This window comes from Gavia stellata, chromosome 2 (genome assembly GCF_030936135.1).
Source record: "Gavia stellata isolate bGavSte3 chromosome 2, bGavSte3.hap2, whole genome shotgun sequence".
Classification (NCBI taxonomy): Eukaryota; Metazoa; Chordata; class Aves; order Gaviiformes; family Gaviidae; genus Gavia; species Gavia stellata.
In genome coordinates this window covers 84267306-84287748 of record NC_082595.1, presented here as the reverse complement: position 1 = coordinate 84287748, position 20443 = coordinate 84267306, and the positions used below count along the sequence as shown (strand labels likewise).

General features: G+C 51.3%; 1 protein-coding gene across 2 annotated transcripts in view; it reads right to left on the bottom strand.

The window, feature by feature from the left end:
- The window catches only part of KHDRBS2 (KH RNA binding domain containing, signal transduction associated 2), a 394749-nt gene that overhangs the window by 290089 nt on the left and 84217 nt on the right, over positions 1-20443 (bottom strand). For both annotated transcript variants that reach the window (XM_059835484.1, XM_059835485.1), the window contains exon 2: positions 2554-2681. In XM_059835484.1, coding sequence (XP_059691467.1) covers positions 2554-2681 — 128 coding nt within the window. The remainder of the gene's footprint in view (positions 1-2553; positions 2682-20443) is intronic.

Below are 20443 nucleotides of genomic sequence, written 5' to 3'. Positions count from 1 at the left end.
TTTTGAGGGCATTGAAAAGATCTACTGCATAGAGGAGTGCGTGTAAATGAGATGCTGTTTTTACTTGGGCTGCTGAGATTTAAAATAATTAATCTCAGAAAATATCATTGCTGAACTGTCAAGTAACACCCTTACTTCTTTTATAGACCTCTATTTTACAGGAGCAGAGAGAGGCCTGTATCTTTAAAAGAGCTGGTAACACAAGACAGCTGTCACTAATCAGTCCTAGATTTTATTTTCCTGTTGTCTCACCTGCAATTTCAGAAATCAAACCATAGACACCTGAGTAGAGACAATTTTAGAATACTTATTCTGCAACTTCAGTAGCCGTTTAGCCACTAGAAGACTTTTGTGTCCAGTTAACTTTTGCTCAAACCTTAAAATGCTGCTTCTGACTCTACAGCTGTCACTGAACGGATCTACCCTCACTGCAGCTTAACGTACAGACCGTAATAAACCTTTAGGCCAAGGGATCCCTTGGAGCAATTTCTATTTCAACATATAGTTTAAATAAGAGCAAATGTCTTTAAAGGATTGATCTCATTACTAAATAGAGAGGTTTGTAGACCACATGACTTTTATTTTAAGTGGTCAGAACTTCTCTCCAAATTTTTATACTCTTGCACATTTTCTTCAGATTTACAGAACCCTGCTCACCCAGCAGTGCCCAAAAAAGCTTATCAACAAACAATGAATGCATAATTTAAAATAATGTGCTTTCAAATATAAATGCCTCTCAGGTAAAATCATACAGAAATTCTCTTAACTGTTTATAAGTACAGGTCTGATCAACTGCTCTTATTACCATATTCTGCTAAATATATAAAACTAATGTCTTTTTCTTTTTTTACCCAATTTTTACTTCCGTTTGTTATTTATAAAGCAATCTGAAGCAACCACTGTGTACTGATTTTGACTATCCTAATGCATACAATTAATCAAGAAAAGATAAGACACTAGACTACAGCAATCAGCAGCTTAATACAAATGGCAAATCCAATCCTTGAAGGATGGTTACTAGATGGTAGCAGGAAACCTGCAGTTCTGGGAATAATTCCATGCTGAGCATGGAATATTGCTAGCAAATCAACTACTGAAACTTTCCAAGAGTGTATTTTGCCTTACTGAATAAGTATTTCATTTCCACCGCACTGATTTTTTTGTTTCACTGCTCAAAACCTGTAGAAATGCTTCATATCATTTACTACTCATTAATATAACAAGCTCATTAAAGTAAATGGAGGTTAATTTAATCATATTCAAGAACTATATTGGATAGATTATTGCATTTGTCTTTTAAATAGTTTGTCTTTCATTCTACTATCTTCATCAAATAGTATTCTGAATAATTATCACATTTCCATTATAAAGTTACAGCACTATTATATTCTTATTAAGAACTTCAGGTCACCTATAGCATTTACACAAAATACCACAAATCTAGTCAAAGCACCTCAGGCTATGCAGCAAGAAAGTAATTCGTTAGAGCGCTGTATGCATTTCTAAGATCTTTACCATTTTGATGATTACGTTATCTCAGTTTTATATTCACTAGTCAGGAGGTAAATGTCAGTTGGAATCATTGAATCTCAATTTTTTTTTTTATTTTTTTTTTCACCTTTCATTTTGTTTGATAGGCTTTTTACCCATTGTAATTTATTGCTCTTACTGATGAAAGTATAAAGCAAAAAGCTGAGAGTGTAATCAAGGCTAATGGTGAACCAAATACAATGTGATAATAAATCAGCAAGAAAAAACTACTCTAGAGATAAATTGAGATGTTTACCATTTCAGTTTAAATACTATTAGAACAACTGTTTATGTAAAATACAACACTGTACACAAAAATAAAAGAGAAAAAAAAATAAACATCCTCTTATTTCATGTAAAATAAAAACTAAAAGTTCAGACAAGCAGCTGAATTTAGGGCTCTTTTGCAAGAAAAAATTGCTTTCTTAATCATAGCATGTAGCAGTGACAAGAACAAAATATAACATGAAGAAATTATGTGGCGGAAAGACATGTGAATTTTATAAACAAGGACGTATATTGTCAAAGTCATAGCTTGCAATAATACTGCTACTTTATCTTTTGAAACTTATTACACCAGAGAAAATCCCCTGACTCCTCTATGAGGAAGCTGCAGGACAATTCAGTTGACTTTTCAGAGTTATTGAAACATTTTTTTATATTCTGCTAGAATACTTTTTTTGTTAACTGGTCTTTTATTTTCTAAAAAGATGGCACATGTGAAAAAAGAAACTGAACGAAAACACTTCAACAGTTTACCTACGAACCAGCTACAAAACCTACTTTAAGTAAAAAAAAATTACCATTCACTTCAACAGCATTTCTGAAAGGCCCCAAGATAGACATTAGAACATATAATAGCTAATAACAAGTAAATTCAAATAGGACCTTCATTTCTAGTTTTGCTTTTTTTAAATATCAGGAAGACTGCATACTAAAACTCAATAAAACATATTAAGTGTACGAATTTTTGATCGTTCCATTAAGAAAGATTAAACAAGTGCAGGAATGTATTTACAGTACCTTTGGATATTGTTTGACAGGGATCAGAACTCTTTCGGACAGCTTTATGTTTTTGTTGCTGATAACATCAAGATATTTCTTTTCTTCATCTTCCTTCTTGCCTTCAGAACCCTGAAATTTTTCAATTTCTGAAAAATATTAACAGAGAGCAATCAATGACATGTTATTTGTCATCCTCAGAAACTTTAAACTTACACATTATAATACAGGCTGCGCACTGAACACCTGCGCTGTTTGCACTCACGTGACACGTACTGTTGTGTTTGAAGAAACCCGGACTGTCACCAGAGCTGAAAGGCAGAGGTGACAGTCCACACAGGTCATACTCCTCAACTAATTCTTCATAAGCATATAGAACAGTTCAAATCTTCCTACATCAGTCAACCCAGATGTGCTTTCTCAACTTGCAGGAGTGTGTTTTGACTCACAAAATCACAAAATGGTTGGTGGGAAGGGACCTCTGGAGGTCACCTGGTCCAACCTCCCCTGCTCAAGCAGAGCCACCTAGAAATGGTGGCCCAGAACCACAGCCAGACAGCCTCTGAGTATCTCCAAGGAGGTAGACTCCACAAGCTCCCTGGGCAACCTGTGCCAGTGCTTGGTCACCCTCACGGTAAAAAAGGGTTTCCTGACTGAATCAGAGGGAAGCTCATGTGTTTCAGTTTGTGCCCATTGTCACTGGGCACCCCTGAAAAGAGCCTGGCTCTGTCTTCTTTGCCCCCTCCCTTAAGGTATTGATATACATTGAAAATGGACCCCCCAGAATCTTTTCTTCTCCAGGCTGAACAGGCTGAACAGCCTGGAGACAGCTCTCTCAGCCCTTCCTCACAGGAGAGATGCTGCAGTCCCTTCATCATCCTTGTGGACCTTTGTTGGACACTCTCCAGTATGTCCATCTCTCTCTTACGCTGGGGAGCCCAGCACTGGACACAGTACTCCAGGTGTGGCCTCACCACTGCTAAGCAGAGGGGAAGGATCACCTCCCTCGACGGGCAAAGTCGGCCGAGGAGTCAGAAATGCCTTGAGGTGGTTTATTCCTAAAACAGAATGTCGTGCTGGATTTGAACAGTGAAACCTGGTGTCCAAACTTTATATGAAAAACATGGCAACAGGATTCTGCTCGACAGTGGGGCAGTCTTGTGAGATGAGCTGCTACCTGGGAAATTTTTGTTCCCCGAGTCCGGGGCTTGTGTCTTCTGGGTGTGGTCCCTGAAAGCCTTGTGATGTCACCAGAGAGTCACTGTGACCCCCATGACCTCAATCCTTTTGGGGTGTGGGGCAGCCCAGCAGGGCCACAGTGCTGTCCTCATCTGTTGGGGACAGACGTCTGCAGGTGGGGGACAAAGGACCCCCATCCTGCGGGCTCGCTTCTGAGGGCACAGAGGGGATCTGCTGGACGGGGACACCGGCAGGGCCTGGGGCGCTCGTCCCGACTTGCCGCGCCCCCAGGCTTGGGTCGCTGTTGCTGAGAGGCCACGAACCGCTTTCCTGCCTTCCCAATTCCTGCCTGCACGCGTCGGAGAGGTCAGTCACCACCCTGCCCTGAGAGCAGGAACATGCAAAGACATCCCTGGTGTCGCTCATCTGCCCTGGCATGGTCCCTGGCATTTGTGGCAGTGCAAGCACAGCCCGAGGCAGAGCGGGCAACTCTTTAGCGCTTGACCTCCACAGCAGGCTGCCTCTCCAGGGCAGGTCATGAGCTTTGCATCTCTTTTGCTTGCAGTGCGAGATGGCATTGGAGGAGGACTTGGCAGAGGACTGCACCTCTTCCCCTGCTGCCAGCACCAGCCAGGTGCCGCAGGCTGAGCCACTGGGTGCTTCTGAGGACCTAAAGTGCCCAATCTGCTACGACACCATTAACGAGGAAGCCTCCGTGAGCTGGTGCAGGCACATTTTCTGTTTTTCCTGCATCTTGGAGTGGTCCTGCTGTCGTGGTTTAGTCCCAGCCGGCAACTAAGCACCACACAGCCGCTCACTCACTCCCCCCAGGTAGGGTGGGGGAGAGAACCAGAAGAGTAAAAGTGAGAAAACTCGTGGGCTGAGATAAAAACAGTTTAATAGGTAGAGCAAAAAAAAACACCGCACGGAGAAGCAAAGCGAAAGAAGGAATTAATTCACCACTTCCCGTCAGCAGGCAGGTGTTCAGCTATCTGCAGGGAAGCAGGGCTCTATCACGCGTAGCGGTTGCTCGGGAAGACAAACGCCATTACTCCGAATGTCCCCACCTTCCTTCTTCCTCCCCCAGCTTCATATACTGAGCATGATGTCATATGGTATGGAATACCCCTTTGGTCAGTTGGGGTCAGCTGTCCCGGCTGTGTCCCCTCCCAACTTCCCGTGCACCCCCAGCCCACTCACTGGTGGGGTGGGGTGAGGAGCAGAAAAGGCCTTGGTGCTGTGTGAGCCCTGCTCAGCAGTAACTAAAACATTCCTGCTTTATCAACATTGTTTCCAGCCCAAATCCAAAACACAGCCCCATACAATCCAAAACACAGCCCCATACTAGCTGCTATGAAGAAAGTTAACCCCATCCCAGCCAAAACCAGCGCATTCTCCACTCCTTATTCCATACCATTTACATCATGCTCAGGTTTCACACCATCCAAAACGTTCTCATTCCCTATCATCGCCCTTCCCATCCTTTGATATAGTACACAGATATCATTCCCTTAGTCTATGGACCACCCCTGTGAAATATTTGTAAAATGTCCATAAATGTCCTGATGTGTCATGGGCCCATCGAGCTATAAATAGCTCACCCTTATGTTCCCAATCCAGATCCACCTGAGCCACTTCAATTCTAGCAGCTTGGTCCACCCGCTCATTGTTTCGATGTTCTTCAGTGGCACGACTCTTGGGTGTGTGAGCATCTACATGACGTACTTTTACAACCAGGTTCTCTACCCGAGCAGCAATATCTCGCCATAATTCAGCAGCCCAGATGGGCTTACCTCTGCGCTGCCAGTTGCTCTGCTTCCATTGCTGTAGCCACCCCCACAGGGCATTTGCCACCATCCATGAGTCCGTATAGAGATAAAGTACTGGCCATTTCCCTCGTTCAGCAATATCTAAAGCCAGCTGAATGGCTTTCACCTCTGCAAACTGACTTGATTCACCTTGTCCTTCAGCAGTTTCTGCAACTTGTCGCGTAGGACTCCACACAGCAGTTTTCCACCTTCGATGTTTTCCCACAATACGACAGGATCCATCTGTAAACAGGGCATATTGCTTCTCAGTCTCCGATAATTCATTATACAGAGGGGCCTCTTCAGCACGAGTCACCTCCTCTGGTGACAGTCCGAAGTTTCGGCCCTCTGGCCAGTCCATGATCACTTCCAGGATTCCCGGGCGGTCGGGGTTTCCCATCCGAGCCCGTTGCGTTATCAGTGCAACCCACTTACTCCATGTAGCATCAGTTGCGTGATGTGTAGAGGGGATCTTCCCTTTGAACATCCAGCCCAGCACAGGCAATCGAGGGGCCAAAAGGAGCTGTGCTTCAGTACCAACTACTTCCGAAGCAGCTCGAATTCCTTCATATGCTGCTAATATTTCTTTTTCAGTTGGAGTGTAACGGGCTTCAGATCCCCTATATCCCCGGCTCCAAAACCCTAGAGGTCGACCTCGAGTCTCCCCAGGTGCTTTCTGCCAGAGGCTCCAGGTGGGGCCATTATTCCCAGCTGAGGTGTAAAGTACATTTTTCACATCTTGTCCTGCCCGGACTGGCCCAAGCGCTACTGCACGAACTATCTCCCGTTTAATTTGTTCAAAGGCTTGCTGCTGTTCAGGGCCCCATTCAAAGTCGTTCTTCTTCCGGGTCACTCGATAGAGAGGGCTTACGATCAGACTATAACCTGGAATATGCATTCTCCAGAAACCCACGACACCTAAGAAAGCTTGTGTTTCCTTTTTGTTAGTTGGTGGAGACATGGCTGTTATTTTATTGATCACATCCATTGGGATATGACAACGCCCATCCTGCCATTTTATTCCTAAAAACTGAATTTCCTTTGCAGGCCCTTTGACCTTACTTTGTTTTATAGCAAAACCAGCTTTCAGGAGAATCTGGATTATTCTTCTCCCCTTCTCAAACACTTCCTCCGCTGTGTTGCCCCACACAATGATGTCATCAATATACTGCAGGTGTTCGGGAGCTTTGCCTTGTTCCAGTGCACTCTGTATCAACCCATGACAAATGGTAGGACTATGTTTCCACCCCTGGGGCAGTCGATTCCAGGTGTACTGGATACCCCTCCATGTGAAAGCAAACTGTGGCCTGCACTCTGCTGCCAGAGGGATCGAGAAGAACGCATTGGCGATATCTATTGTTGCATACCATTTGGCAGCCTTTGACTCCAGTTCATACTGAAGTTCTAGCATGTCTGGTACGGCAGCACTCAGCGGCGGTGTGACTTCGTTCAGGCCTCGATAGTCCACTGTTAACCGCCACTCTCCGTTAGATTTTTGCACAGGCCATATGGGACTATTAAAGGGTGAATGAGTCTTACTGATCACTCCTTGACTTTCCAGTTGATGGATCAAGTTGTGGATGGGAACCAGGGAGTCTCGATTGGTGCGATATTGTCGCCGATGCACTGTCATGGTAGCAATTGGCACCTGCTGTTCTTTAACTTGCAGCAACCCCACTACAGAAGGATCCTCTGAGAGACCAGGCAAGCTAGACAGCTGTTTAATTTCCTCCGTATTCAAAGCAGCTATACCAAAAGCCCGTCGATACCCTTTTGGGTCTCTGAAGTACCCTCTTCTGAGATAGTCTATGCCAAGGATGCATGGAGCCTCTGGACCAGTCACAATAGGGTGCTTTTGCCACTCATTCCCAGTTAGGCTTACTTCAGCCTCCAACACAGACAGTTCTTGGGATCCCCCTGTCACTCCAGAAATACAGATGGATTCCACCCCCTTGTAATCTGATGGAATTAGAGTACACTGTGCACCGGTGTCCACTAGAGCTTTATACTCCTGTGGGGCTGATGTGCCAGGCCATCGAATCCACACAGTCCAGTACACTCGGTTGTCCCTTTCCTCCGCCTGGCCGAAGGCAGGGCCCCTCTACTCCTGGTCTGAGTCTTCATTACTTGGTTTTTGTACGTGCATAACAGAAGTCCCTTCATCAGGATCAAAAGTACCGTCAGCCCTTCTACTTTGTCCAACAGACACTGGAGCAGTCATTTTTCTGGACGGATGCTTTTTAGCTGTTGTTTTTCCTTGCAATTCCTGCACCCGAGCTTCTAGTCTCCAGGTAGGTTGACCATCCCACTTTCTCATGTCCTCCCCCTGGTCACGCAGGAAGAACCACAGGGTTGCACGTGGTGTGCGCGACCGGTACCCTTTCGCCTGAACAGGGAAAAGCTGACTCTTAATAGCCGAGGCTTTGGTTGGAGTGGATGAGGAAAACCTACCCTTCTCAGCTTGCTCAAACATGTTTTGAGTCAGTCTGTGTCTGTCCACAGCCGAGACACAAGCACACATGGAGGGAGCAAGGTTATCTTCGTATTCTCGGAGTTGCCTGGCCAGTTCATCTATTGTTGGTGCCTCAATGTCTGTCCAGTTCATTATCGCCAGGGTGTGGGTGTAAGACGTTGCTGCATTTCGTACAAACTTGCGCCACATGGACCGTGTGCATTGGATTTCATCCGGGTCTTTGCATGCCTGGTCATTATAGATTACCTCCAACACAGCTAATTCCCTTAGATACTGGATGCCCCCCTCGATGTTGGTCCATTTCCTTCGAGAGTTTGCAAGTTCTTCCTTGAAGGGATACCTGTCCTTCACACTTGATAGGAGTCGCTGCCAAAGACTGAGGACTCCTGCCTTTTTTCCAATACCTTTGTCAATGACCTTGTCCTTAGCAAGGGATCCCAGCTGCCGGGCTTCTTTACCCTCCAATTCCTGACTACTGGCCCCAATATCCCAGCATCGAAGTAACCAGCTGAGAATTAGCTCCCCTGGTTGACGGCTGAAATCTTTTCGCATATCTCGTAGCTCACTTAGGGATAGGGAGCGGGTGGTTTCCGTTTCATTGATTATCTCAGTATCTTCGTCCTGTTCTTGTGGCTGCTCTGCTGCAGAAGAGGCTGCCTCTTCTGATTCTTTTTCCCTCTTAGGAGAAGCTTCTTCATCCCTTACTAAACGAGCTGATTTCCGCTTCCACTGTTTCTTTTTAGTTATAGGGGCGACGACTACAGTGCCTGATTTATTTCCCCTCTCTTCTCCCTGAGGGTGCTGCACAGTATCAAGCAGTGTTTGGTAGATGCTGGCCAGGGCCCAGCACAGCGCGGTAAGTTGTGCCTCTCTGGAGTAGCCATGGCACTTTTTTTTCAAACATTCTACCACTTCATCAGGATCCTGTAGTTGTTCAGGGGTGAAAGTCCAGATCATTGGAGGTGAGAAGTTCTCTAGATACCTGCCCATATTCTCCCACATGCCGTGCCACCCATGACCATACTCTCGTGGAACTTGGGTCATATTCCTAAATTGCTTGTTAACCTTAGAGAAAACTGAAGCAATATGTCTAAGGAATATCAATAGAAGTATTTTAACTGCCCAAGGATGTTCAAGGTACTGAGAGGTCATTGTCATGAGGGAGACAACATCACAGAAGAAGGAAGCAAGGGTGCTGTTCTGTATTTCCTCCACAAAAAAACTCTCAGAAGAAGGAGTATAATTGTGAAGTATCTCCACGAGATGGTAACCAAAATACAGTAATGGCTTCAGCGCAGAGACCAAACACCAGATTACCCAGCTCAAGGTCAGCGTTTTAAAAACAAATCTTCCAGGCAAAATGTCACTAATTACTGCAGAGCACAGCATACTGAAAAAGCGCAGGCCAATCTTTAACAGATACAGCAAAAAGAAGATCATGGTGCAAATTAAACAGACTAATGTTGACCTATAACTTTTAAAGGATAGAAGTTCTGTTGAATCTGTTATTATCTCAAACCCTTCGAGCCCCACGTTGGGCGCCAAAAAGGACTGTCGTGGTTTAGTCCCAGCCGGCAACTAAGCACCACACAGCCACTCACTCACTCCCCCCAGGTGGGGTGGGGGAGAGAACCAGAAGAGTAAAAGTGAGAAAACTCGTGGGCTGAGATAAAAACAGTTTAATAGGTAGAGCAAAAAAAAACACCGCACGGAGAAGCAAAGCGAAAGAAGGAATTAATTCACCACTTCCCGTCAGCAGGCAGGTGTTCAGCTATCTGCAGGGAAGCAGGGCTCTATCACGCGTAGCGGTTGCTCAGGAAGACAAACGCCATTACTCCGAATGTCCCCACCTTCCTTCTTCCTCCCCCAGCTTCATATACTGAGCATGATGTCATATGGTATGGAATACCCCTTTGGTCAGTTGGGGTCAGCTGTCCCGGCTGTGTCCCCTCCCAACTTCCCGTGCACCCCCAGCCCACTCACTGGTGGGGTGGGGTGAGGAGCAGAAAAGGCCTTGGTGCTGTGTGAGCCCTGCTCAGCAGTAACTAAAACATTCCTGCTTTATCAACATTGTTTCCAGCCCAAATCCAAAACACAGCCCCATACAATCCAAAACACAGCCCCATACTAGCTGCTATGAAGAAAGTTAACCCCACCCCAGCCAAAACCAGCACACCAGCATAAGAGCTGTGTGCCCGATCTGCCAGTGGCCTTTCCACCACATCTACCACAAGGTGGGAGCCAGTAACTATGAGGTGTACCACGTCGTGCAGTACAACAGCTCCGCCAGCCATGCTCGAGAAGGGAGATCTCAGCCCCGCCCTGCAGAAAGGAGGCAGCGTCGTTCCTCAGGCCGCCCGCACCACAGCTCTTCCAGCAGAGATCGCAGTGGTGGCCACGCCAGGGCCCCAGAGAGGGCCCGAAGCAGGACCCCGAGGCGGGACCGCGGTGGTGGCCACGCCAGGGCCCCAGAGAGGGGCCGAAGCAGGACCCCGAGGCGGGACCGCGGTGGCCACAGCAGGGTTCAGCATGCCCAGGGCTATGACCCCTCGAGCAGCAGGAGACACCAGCACAGCAGGGCTCAAGACACAGCTCCAGACGCTGCTGGTGAAGAGGCCCAAGCTCCAAGGCCTGAATGGGACATCCCAGCCTCCTCAGGAAGGAGCGAGCGCCACCAGCGGGCAGGCCACCTTTCCTTCAGGGAACGGCAGGGGACAAGGAGCCGATCCCAGCGGAGGTCCCGCAGCACTTGGCGCCAAACACAGCGGGAGCAGCAAAGGAGGAGGGATCGCGACGAGGCGCGAGCTCTAAGCCCCGAACAGCAGGTCCCAACTTATTCTGAGAGGAGTGAGCGCCGTCAGCAAGGAGGCCGCCTTTCCTCCAGGGAACAGCGGGTTACAAGGAGCCGATCCCAGCGGAGGTCCCGCAGCACTTGGCGCCAAACACAGCGGGAGCAGCAAAGGAGGAGGGATCGCGACGAGGCGCGAGCTCTAAGCCCCGAACGGCTAGTCCCAACTTACTCCGAGAGGAGCGAGCGCCGTCAGCAAGGAGGCCGCCTTTCCTCCAGGGAACAGCAGGCAACAAGGAGCCGGTCCCAGTGGAGGTCCCGCAGCCCTGCTGGGTGCAGGGCCTGGTAGCACACCCTACCAAGAAAGGGTACTACTCTATGCCCTGCTACTCATGTCAGAAATGATACTACTTTACAGCACAACTGCTCCTACTAACAATTGCAAAAGTAACGTCAAGTCCAACTATAAAGCTTGGGGCCAAGCATCTACTCTCCGTTATAAAAAACCTCTGCAAATCTAAAGGCACTCTTGCAAGGCCTTTTAGGGTTGTGATGATAACAGGATAGAAGCTTCGGTGCTGGTTTTCTCGTACTGTTCTACATTACACTAGTCTATAAAATGTTGTACTGCACGTTTTATATGGGTGTGCCTTTATATTGCATTTCCAAAGTATGATCAACTGATGATTTTATCACTTTTTCTCCTTTCTGCCCCGGTACCGACGACACCAATGGCTTATTAGAAAACCTCTTGTCCTTCCACATCACCTGTCTTCTCACAGTTCACCCCAAATATCCCCCAGCATAACTCTTCCTGTTACTTACCACTCTTCTCACAAGGTGGCACTGATAAGTGAAGTCAATTTATGATTTACGATTACTCTGCTCTATCGCAAAGGGACTGCCTATAACGCCAGTCCAAATTTAATGGCTGGTAGCAGGCCTTTGAAAAGCTTGTTTTCTTCACCTTCCTCCTTAGAGACCTTAAAATAACCCTCAAAGCCTTTACAGAGAAATTTGCCCCCATGCTATGCTCTGTACAGAGCCTCGTGTTTAGTGCCCTCAGTGGGAGTACACGCTACAGATTCTTCAGACCACGGCCAAAGGCTACCAAAGTCATTGAAAAACAATGGTGTATCAAGAACACTATAATACAGGCTGCGCACTGAACACCTGCGCTGTTTGCACTCACGTGACACGTACTGTTGTGTTTGAAGAATTCCGGACTGTCACCAGAGCTGAAAGGCAGAGGTGACAGTCCACACAGGTCATACTCCTCAACTAATTCTTCATAAGCATATAGAACAGTTCAAATCTTCCTACATCAGTCAACCCAGATGTGCTTTCTCAACTTGCAGGAGTGTGTTTTGACTCACAAAATCACAAAATGGTTGGTGGGAAGGGACCTCTGGAGGTCACCTGGTCCAACCTCCCCTGCTCAAGCAGAGCCACCTAGAAATGGTGGCCCAGAACCACAGCCAGACAGCCTCTGAGTATCTCCAAGGAGGTAGACTCCACAAGCTCCCTGGGCAACCTGTGCCAGTGCTTGGTCACCCTCACGGTAAAAAAGGGTTTCCTGACTGAATCAGAGGGAAGCTCATGTGTTTCAGTTTGTGCCCATTGTCACTGGGCACCCCTGAAAAGAGCCTGGCTCTGTCTTCTTTGCCCCCTCCCTTAAGGTATTGATATACATTGAAAATGGACCCCCCAGAATCTTTTCTTCTCCAGGCTGAACAGGCTGAACAGCCTGGAGACAGCTCTCTCAGCCCTTCCTCACAGGAGAGATGCTGCAGTCCCTTCATCATCCTTGTGGACCTTTGTTGGACACTCTCCAGTATGTCCATCTCTCTCTTACGCTGGGGAGCCCAGCACTGGACACAGTACTCCAGGTGTGGCCTCACCACTGCTAAGCAGAGGGGAAGGATCACCTCCCTCGACGGGCAAAGTCGGCCAAGGAGTCAGAAATGCCTTGAGGTGGTTTATTCCTAAAACAGAATGTCGTGCTGGATTTGAACAGTGAAACCTGGTGTCCAAACTTTATATGAAAAACATGGCAACAGGATTCTGCTCGACAGTGGGGCAGTCTTGTGAGATGAGCTGCTACCTGGGAAATTTTTGTTCCCCGAGTCCGGGGCTTGTGTCTTCTGGGTGTGGTCCCTGAAAGCCTTGTGATGTCAGCAGAGAGTCACTGTGACCCCCATGACCTCAATCCTTTTGGGGTGTGGGGCAGCCCAGCAGGGCCACAGTGCTGTCCTCATCTGTTGGGGACAGACGTCTGCAGGTGGGGGACAAAGGACCCCCATCCTGCGGGCTCGCTTCTGAGGGCACAGAGGGGATCTGCTGGACGGGGACACCGGCAGGGCCTGGGGCGCTCGTCCCGACTTGCCGCGCCCCCAGGCTTGGGTCGCTGTTGCTGAGAGGCCACGAACCGCTTTCCTGCCTTCCCAATTCCTGCCTGCACGCGTCGGAGAGGTCAGTCACCACCCTGCCCTGAGAGCAGGAACATGCAAAGACATCCCTGGTGTCGCTCATCTGCCCTGGCATGGTCCCTGGCATTTGTGGCAGTGCAAGCACAGCCCGAGGCAGAGCGGGCAACTCTTTAGCGCTTGACCTCCACAGCAGGCTGCCTCTCCAGGGCAGGTCATGAGCTTTGCATCTCTTTTGCTTGCAGTGCGAGATGGCATTGGAGGAGGACTTGGCAGAGGACTGTACCTCTTCCCCTGCTGCCAGCACCAGCCAGGTGCCGCAGGCTGAGCCACTGGGTGCTTCTGAGGACCTAAAGTGCCCAATCTGCTACGACACCATTAACGAGGAAGCCTCCGTGAGCTGGTGCAGGCACATTTTCTGTTTTTCCTGCATCTTGGAGTGGTCCCGCATAAGAGCTGTGTGCCCGATCTGCCAGTGGCCTTTCCACTACATCTACCACAAGGTGGGAGCCAGTAACTATGAGGTGTACCACGTCGTGCAGGACAACAGCTCCGCCAGCCATGCTCGAGAAGGGAGATCTCAGCCCCGCCCTGCAGAAAGGAGGCAGCGTCGTTCCTCAGGCCGCCCGCACCACAGCTCTTCCAGCAGAGATCGCAGTGGTGGCCACGCCAGGGCCCCAGAGAGGGCCCGAAGCAGGACCCTGAGGCGGGACCGCGGTGGTGGCCACGCCAGGGCCCCAGAGAGGGGCCGAAGCAGGACCCCGAGGCGGGACCGCGGTGGTGGCCACGCCAGGGCCCCAGAGAGGGCCCGAAGCAGGACCCCGAGGCGGGACCGCGGTGGTGGCCACGCCAGGGCCCCAGAGAGGGCCCGAAGCAGGACCCCGAGGCGGGACCGCGGTGGCCACAGCAGGGTTCAGCATGCCCAGGGCTATGACCCCTCGAGCAGCAGGAGACACCAGCACAGCAGGGCTCAGGACACAGCTCCAGACACTGCTGGTGAGGAGGCCCAAGCTCCAAGGCCTGAATGGGACATCCCAGCCTCCTCAGGAAGGAGCGAGCGCCGCCAGCGGGCAGGCCGCATTTCCTTCAGGGAACGGCAGGGGACAAGGAGCCGATCCCAGCGGAGGTCCCGCAGCACTTGGCGCCAAACACAGCGGGAGCAGCAAAGGAGGAGGGATCGCGACGAGGCACGAGCTCTAAGCCCCGAACAGCAGGTCCCAACTTATTCCGAGAGGAGTGAGCGCCGTCAGCAAGGAGGCCGCCTTTCCTCCAGGGAACAGCAGGGGACAAGGAGCCGATCCCAGCGGAGGTCCCGCAGCACTTGGCGCCAAACACAGCGGGAGCAGCAAAGGAGGAGGGATCGCGACGAGGCACGAGCTCTAAGCCCCGAACAGCAGGTCCCAACTTATTCCGAGAGGAGTGAGCGCCGTCAGCAAGGAGGCCGCCTTTCCTCCAGGGAACAGCGGGTTACAAGGAGCCGATCCCAGCGGAGGTCCCGCAGCACTTGGCGCCAAACACAGCGGGAGCAGCAAAGGAGGAGGGATCGCGACGAGGCACGAGCTCTAAGCCCCGAACAGCAGGTCCCAACTTATTCCGAGAGGAGCGAGCGCCGTCAGCAAGGAGGCCGCGTTTCCTTCAGAGAACGGCAGGGGACAAGGAGCCGATCCCAGCGGAGGTCCCGCAGCACTTGGCGCCAAACACAGCGGGAGCAGCAAAGGAGGAGGGATCGCGACGAGGCGCGAGCTCTAAGCCCCGAACAGCAGGTCCCAACTTATTCCGAGAGGAGTGAGCGCCGTCAGCAAGGAGGCCGCCTTTCCTCCAGGGAACAGCGGGTTACAAGGAGCCGATCCCAGCGGAGGTCCCGCAGCACTTGGCGCCAAACACAGCGGGAGCAGCAAAGGAGGAGGGATCGCGACGAGGCGCGAGCTCTAAGCCCCGAACGGCTAGTCCCAACTTACTCCGAGAGGAGCGAGCGCCGTCAGCAAGGAGGCCGCCTTTCCTCCAGGGAACAGCAGGCAACAAGGAGCCGGTCCCAGTGGAGGTCCCGCAGCCCTGCTGGGTGCAGGGCCTGGTAGCACACCCTACCAAGAAAGGGTACTACTCTATGCCCTGCTACTCATGTCAGAAATGATACTACTTTACAGCACAACTGCTCCTACTAACAATTGCAAAAGTAACGTCAAGTCCAACTATAAAGCTTGGGGCCAAGCATCTACTCTCCGTTATAAAAAACCTCTGCAAATCTAAAGGCACTCTTGCAAGGCCTTTTAGGGTTGTGATGATAACAGGATAGAAGCTTCGGTGCTGGTTTTCTCGTACTGTTCTACATTACACTAGTCTATAAAATGTTGTACTGCACGTTTTATATGGGTGTGCCTTTATATTGCATTTCCAAAGTATGATCAACTGATGATTTTATCACTTTTTCTCCTTTCTGCCCCGGTACCGACGACACCAATGGCTTATTAGAAAACCTCTTGTCCTTCCACATCACCTGTCTTCTCACAGTTCACCCCAAATATCCCCCAGCATAACTCTTCCTGTTACTTACCACTCTTCTCACAAGGTGGCACTGATAAGTGAAGTCAATTTATGATTTACGATTACTCTGCTCTATCGCAAAGGGACTGCCTATAACGCCAGTCCAAATTTAATGGCTGGTAGCAGGCCTTTGAAAAGCTTGTTTTCTTCACCTTCCTCCTTAGAGACCTTAAAATAACCCTCAAAGCCTTTACAGAGAAATTTGCCCCCATGCTATGCTCTGTACAGAGCCTCGTGTTTAGTGCCCTCAGTGGGAGTACACGCTACAGATTCTTCAGACCACGGCCAAAGGCTACCAAAGTCATTGAAAAACAATGGTGTATCAAGAACACTATAATACAGGCTGCGCACTGAACACCTGCGCTGTTTGCACTCACGTGACACGTACTGTTGTGTTTGAAGAATTCCGGACTGTCACCAGAGCTGAAAGGCAGAGGTGACAGTCCACACAGGTCATACTCCTCAACTAATTCTTCATAAGCATATAGAACAGTTCAAATCTTCCTACATCAGTCAACCCAGATGTGCTTTCTCAACTTGCAGGAGTGTGTTTTGACTCACAAAATCACAAAATGGTTGGTGGGAAGGGACCTCTGGAGGTCACCTGGTCCAACCTCCCCTGCTCAAGCAGAGCCACCTAGAAATGGTGGCCCAGAACCACAGCCAGACAGCCTCTGAGTATCTCCAAGGAGGTAGACTCCACAAGCTCCCTGGGCAACCTGTGCCAGTGCTTGGTCACCCTCACGGTAAAAAAGGGTTTCCTGACTGAATCAGAGGGAAGCTCATGTGTTTCAGTTTGTGCCCATTGTCACTGGGCACCCCTGAAAAGAGCCTGGCTCTGTCTTCTTTGCCCCCTCCCTTAAGGTATTGATATACATTGAAAATGGACCCCCCAGAATCTTTTCTTCTCCAGGCTGAACAGGCTGAACAGCCTGGAGACAGCTCTCTCAGCCCTTCCTCACAGGAGAGATGCTGCAGTCCCTTCATCATCCTTGTGGACCTTTGTTGGACACTCTCCAGTATGTCCATCTCTCTCTTACGCTGGGGAGCCCAGCACTGGACACAGTACTCCAGGTGTGGCCTCACCACTGCTAAGCAGAGGGGAAGGATCACCTCCCTCGACGGGCAAAGTCGGCCGAGGAGTCAGAAATGCCTTGAGGTGGTTTATTCCTAAAACAGAATGTCGTGCTGGATTTGAACAGTGAAACCTGGTGTCCAAACTTTATATGAAAAACATGGCAACAGGATTCTGCTCGACAGTGGGGCAGTCTTGTGAGATGAGCTGCTACCTGGGAAATTTTTGTTCCCCGAGTCCGGGGCTTGTGTCTTCTGGGTGTGGTCCCTGAAAGCCTTGTGATGTCACCAGAGAGTCACTGTGACCCCCATGACCTCAATCCTTTTGGGGTGTGGGGCAGCCCAGCAGGGCCACAGTGCTGTCCTCATCTGTTGGGGACAGACGTCTGCAGGTGGGGGACAAAGGACCCCCATCCTGCGGGCTCGCTTCTGAGGGCACAGAGGGGATCTGCTGGACGGGGACACCGGCAGGGCCTGGGGCGCTCGTCCCGACTTGCCGCGCCCCCAGGCTTGGGTCGCTGTTGCTGAGAGGCCACGAACCGCTTTCCTGCCTTCCCAATTCCTGCCTGCACGCGTCGGAGAGGTCAGTCACCACCCTGCCCTGAGAGCAGGAACATGCAAAGACATCCCTGGTGTCGCTCATCTGCCCTGGCATGGTCCCTGGCATTTGTGGCAGTGCAAGCACAGCCCGAGGCAGAGCGGGCAACTCTTTAGCGCTTGACCTCCACAGCAGGCTGCCTCTCCAGGGCAGGTCATGAGCTTTGCATCTCTTTTGCTTGCAGTGCGAGATGGCATTGGAGGAGGACTTGGCAGAGGACTGCACCTCTTCCCCTGCTGCCAGCACCAGCCAGGTGCCGCAGGCTGAGCCACTGGGTGCTTCTGAGGACCTAAAGTGCCCAATCTGCTACGACACCATTAACGAGGAAGCCTCCGTGAGCTGGTGCAGGCACATTTTCTGTTTTTCCTGCATCTTGGAGTGGTCCCGCATAAGAGCTGTGTGCCCGATCTGCCAGTGGCCTTTCCACTACATCTACCACAAGGTGGGAGCCAGTAACTATGAGGTGTACCACGTCGTGCAGGACAACAGCTCCGCCAGCCATGCTCGAGAAGGGAGATCTCAGCCCCGCCCTGCAGAAAGGAGGCAGCGTCGTTCCTCAGGCCGCCCGCACCACAGCTCTTCCAGCAGAGATCGCAGTGGTGGCCACGCCAGGGCCCCAGAGAGGGCCCGAAGCAGGACCCTGAGGCGGGACCGCGGTGGTGGCCACGCCAGGGCCCCAGAGAGGGCCCGAAGCAGGACTCCGAGGCGGGACCGCGGTGGTGGCCACGCCAGGGCCCCAGAGAGGGCCCGAAGCAGGACTCCGAGGCGGGACCGCGGTGGTGGCCACGCCAGGGCCCCAGAGAGGGCCCGAAGCAGGACCCCGAGGCGGGACCGCGGTGGTGGCCACGCCAGGGCCCCAGAGAGGGCCCGAAGCAGGACCCCGAGGCGGGACCGCGGTGGTGGCCACGCCAGGGCCCCAGAGAGGGCCCGAAGCAGGACCCCAAGGCGGGACCGCGGTGGTGGCCACGCCAGGGCCCCAGAGAGGGCCCGAAGCAGGACCCCGAGGCGGGACCGCGGTGGTGGCCACGCCAGGGCCCCAGAGAGGGCCCTAAACAGGACCCCAAGGCGGGACCGCGGTGGCCACAGCAGGGTTCAGCATGCCCAGGGCTATGACCCCTCGAGCAGCAGGAGACACCAGCACAGCAGGGCTCAGGACACAGCTCCAGACACTGCTGGTGAGGAGGCCCAAGCTCCAAGGCCTGAATGGGACATCCCAGCCACCTCAGAAAGGAGCGAGCGCCGCCAGCGGGCAGGCCGTGTTTCCTTCAGGGAACGGCAGGGGACAAGGAGCCGATCCCAGCGGAGGTCCCGCAGCACTTGGCGCCAAACACAGCGGGAGCAGCAAAGGAGGAGGGATCGCGACGAGGCACGAGCTCTAAGCCCCGAACAGCAGGTCCCAACTTATTCCGAGAGGAGCGAGCGCCGTCAGCAAGGAGGCCGCCTTTCCTCCAGGGAACAGCGGGTTACAAGGAGCCGATCCCAGCGGAGGTCCCGCAGCACTTGGCGCCAAACACAGCGGGAGCAGCAAAGGAGGAGGGATCGCAACGAGGCACGAGCTCTAAGCCCCGAACAGCAGGTCCCAACTTATTCCGAGAGGAGTGAGCGCCGTCAGCAAGGAGGCCGTGTTTCCTTCAGAGAACGGCAGGGGACAAGGAGCCGATCCCAGCGGAGGTCCCGCAGCACTTGGCGCCAAACACAGCGGGAGCAGCAAAGGAGGAGGGATCGCGACGAGGCGCGAGCTCTAAGCCCCGAACAGCAGGTCCCAACTTATTCCGAGAGGAGTGAGCGCCGTCAGCAAGGAGGCCGCCTTTCCTCCAGGGAACAGCGGGTTACAAGGAGCCGATCCCAGCGGAGGTCCCGCAGCACTTGGCGCCAAACACAGCGGGAGCAGCAAAGGAGGAGGGATCGCGACGAGGCGCGAGCTCTAAGCCCCGAACAGCAGGTCCCAACTTATTCCGAGAGGAGTGAGCGCCGTCAGCAAGGAGGCCGCCTTTCCTCCAGGGAACAGCGGGTTACAAGGAGCCGATCCCAGCGGAGGTCCCGCAGCACTTGGCGCCAAACACAGCGGGAGCAGCAAAGGAGGAGGGATCGCGACGAGGCGCGAGCTCTAAGCCCCGAACGGCTAGTCCCAACTTATTCTGAGAGGAGCGAGCGCCGTCAGCAAGGAGGCCGCCTTTCCTCCAGGGAACAGCAGGCAACAAGGAGCCGGTCCCAGTGGAGGTCCCGCAGCCCTGCTGGGTGCAGGGCCTGGTAGCACACCCTACCAAGAAAGGGTACTACTCTATGCCCTGCTACTCATGTCAGAAATGATACTACTTTACAGGACAACTGCGCCTACTAACAATTGCAAAAGTAACGTCAAGTCCAACTATAAAGCTTGGGGCCAAGCATCTACTCTCCGTTATAAAAAACCTCTGCAAATCTAAAGGCACTCTTGCAAGGCCTTTTAGGGTTGTGATGATAACAGGATAGAAGCTTCGGTGCTGGTTTTCTCGTACTGTTCTACATTACACTAGTCTATAAAATGTTGTACTGCACGTTTTATATGGGTGTGCCTTTATATTGCATTTCCAAAGTATGATCAACTGATGATTTTATCACTTTTTCTCCTTTCTGCCCCGGTACCGACGACACCAATGGCTTATTAGAAAACCTCTTGTCCTTCCACATCACCTGTCTTCTCACAGTTCACCCCAAATATCCCCCAGCATAACTCTTCCTGTTACTTACCACTCTTCTCACAAGGTGGCACTGATAAGTGAAGTCAATTTATGATTTACGATTACTCTGCTCTATCGCAAAGGGACTGCCTATAACGCCAGTCCAAATTTAATGGCTGGTAGCAGGCCTTTGAAAAGCTTGTTTTCTTCACCTTCCTCCTTAGAGACCTTAAAATAACCCTCAAAGCCTTTACAGAGAAATTTGCCCCCATGCTATGCTCTGTACAGAGCCTCGTGTTTAGTGCCCTCAGTGGGAGTACACGCTACAGATTCTTCAGACCACGGCCAAAGGCTACCAAAGTCA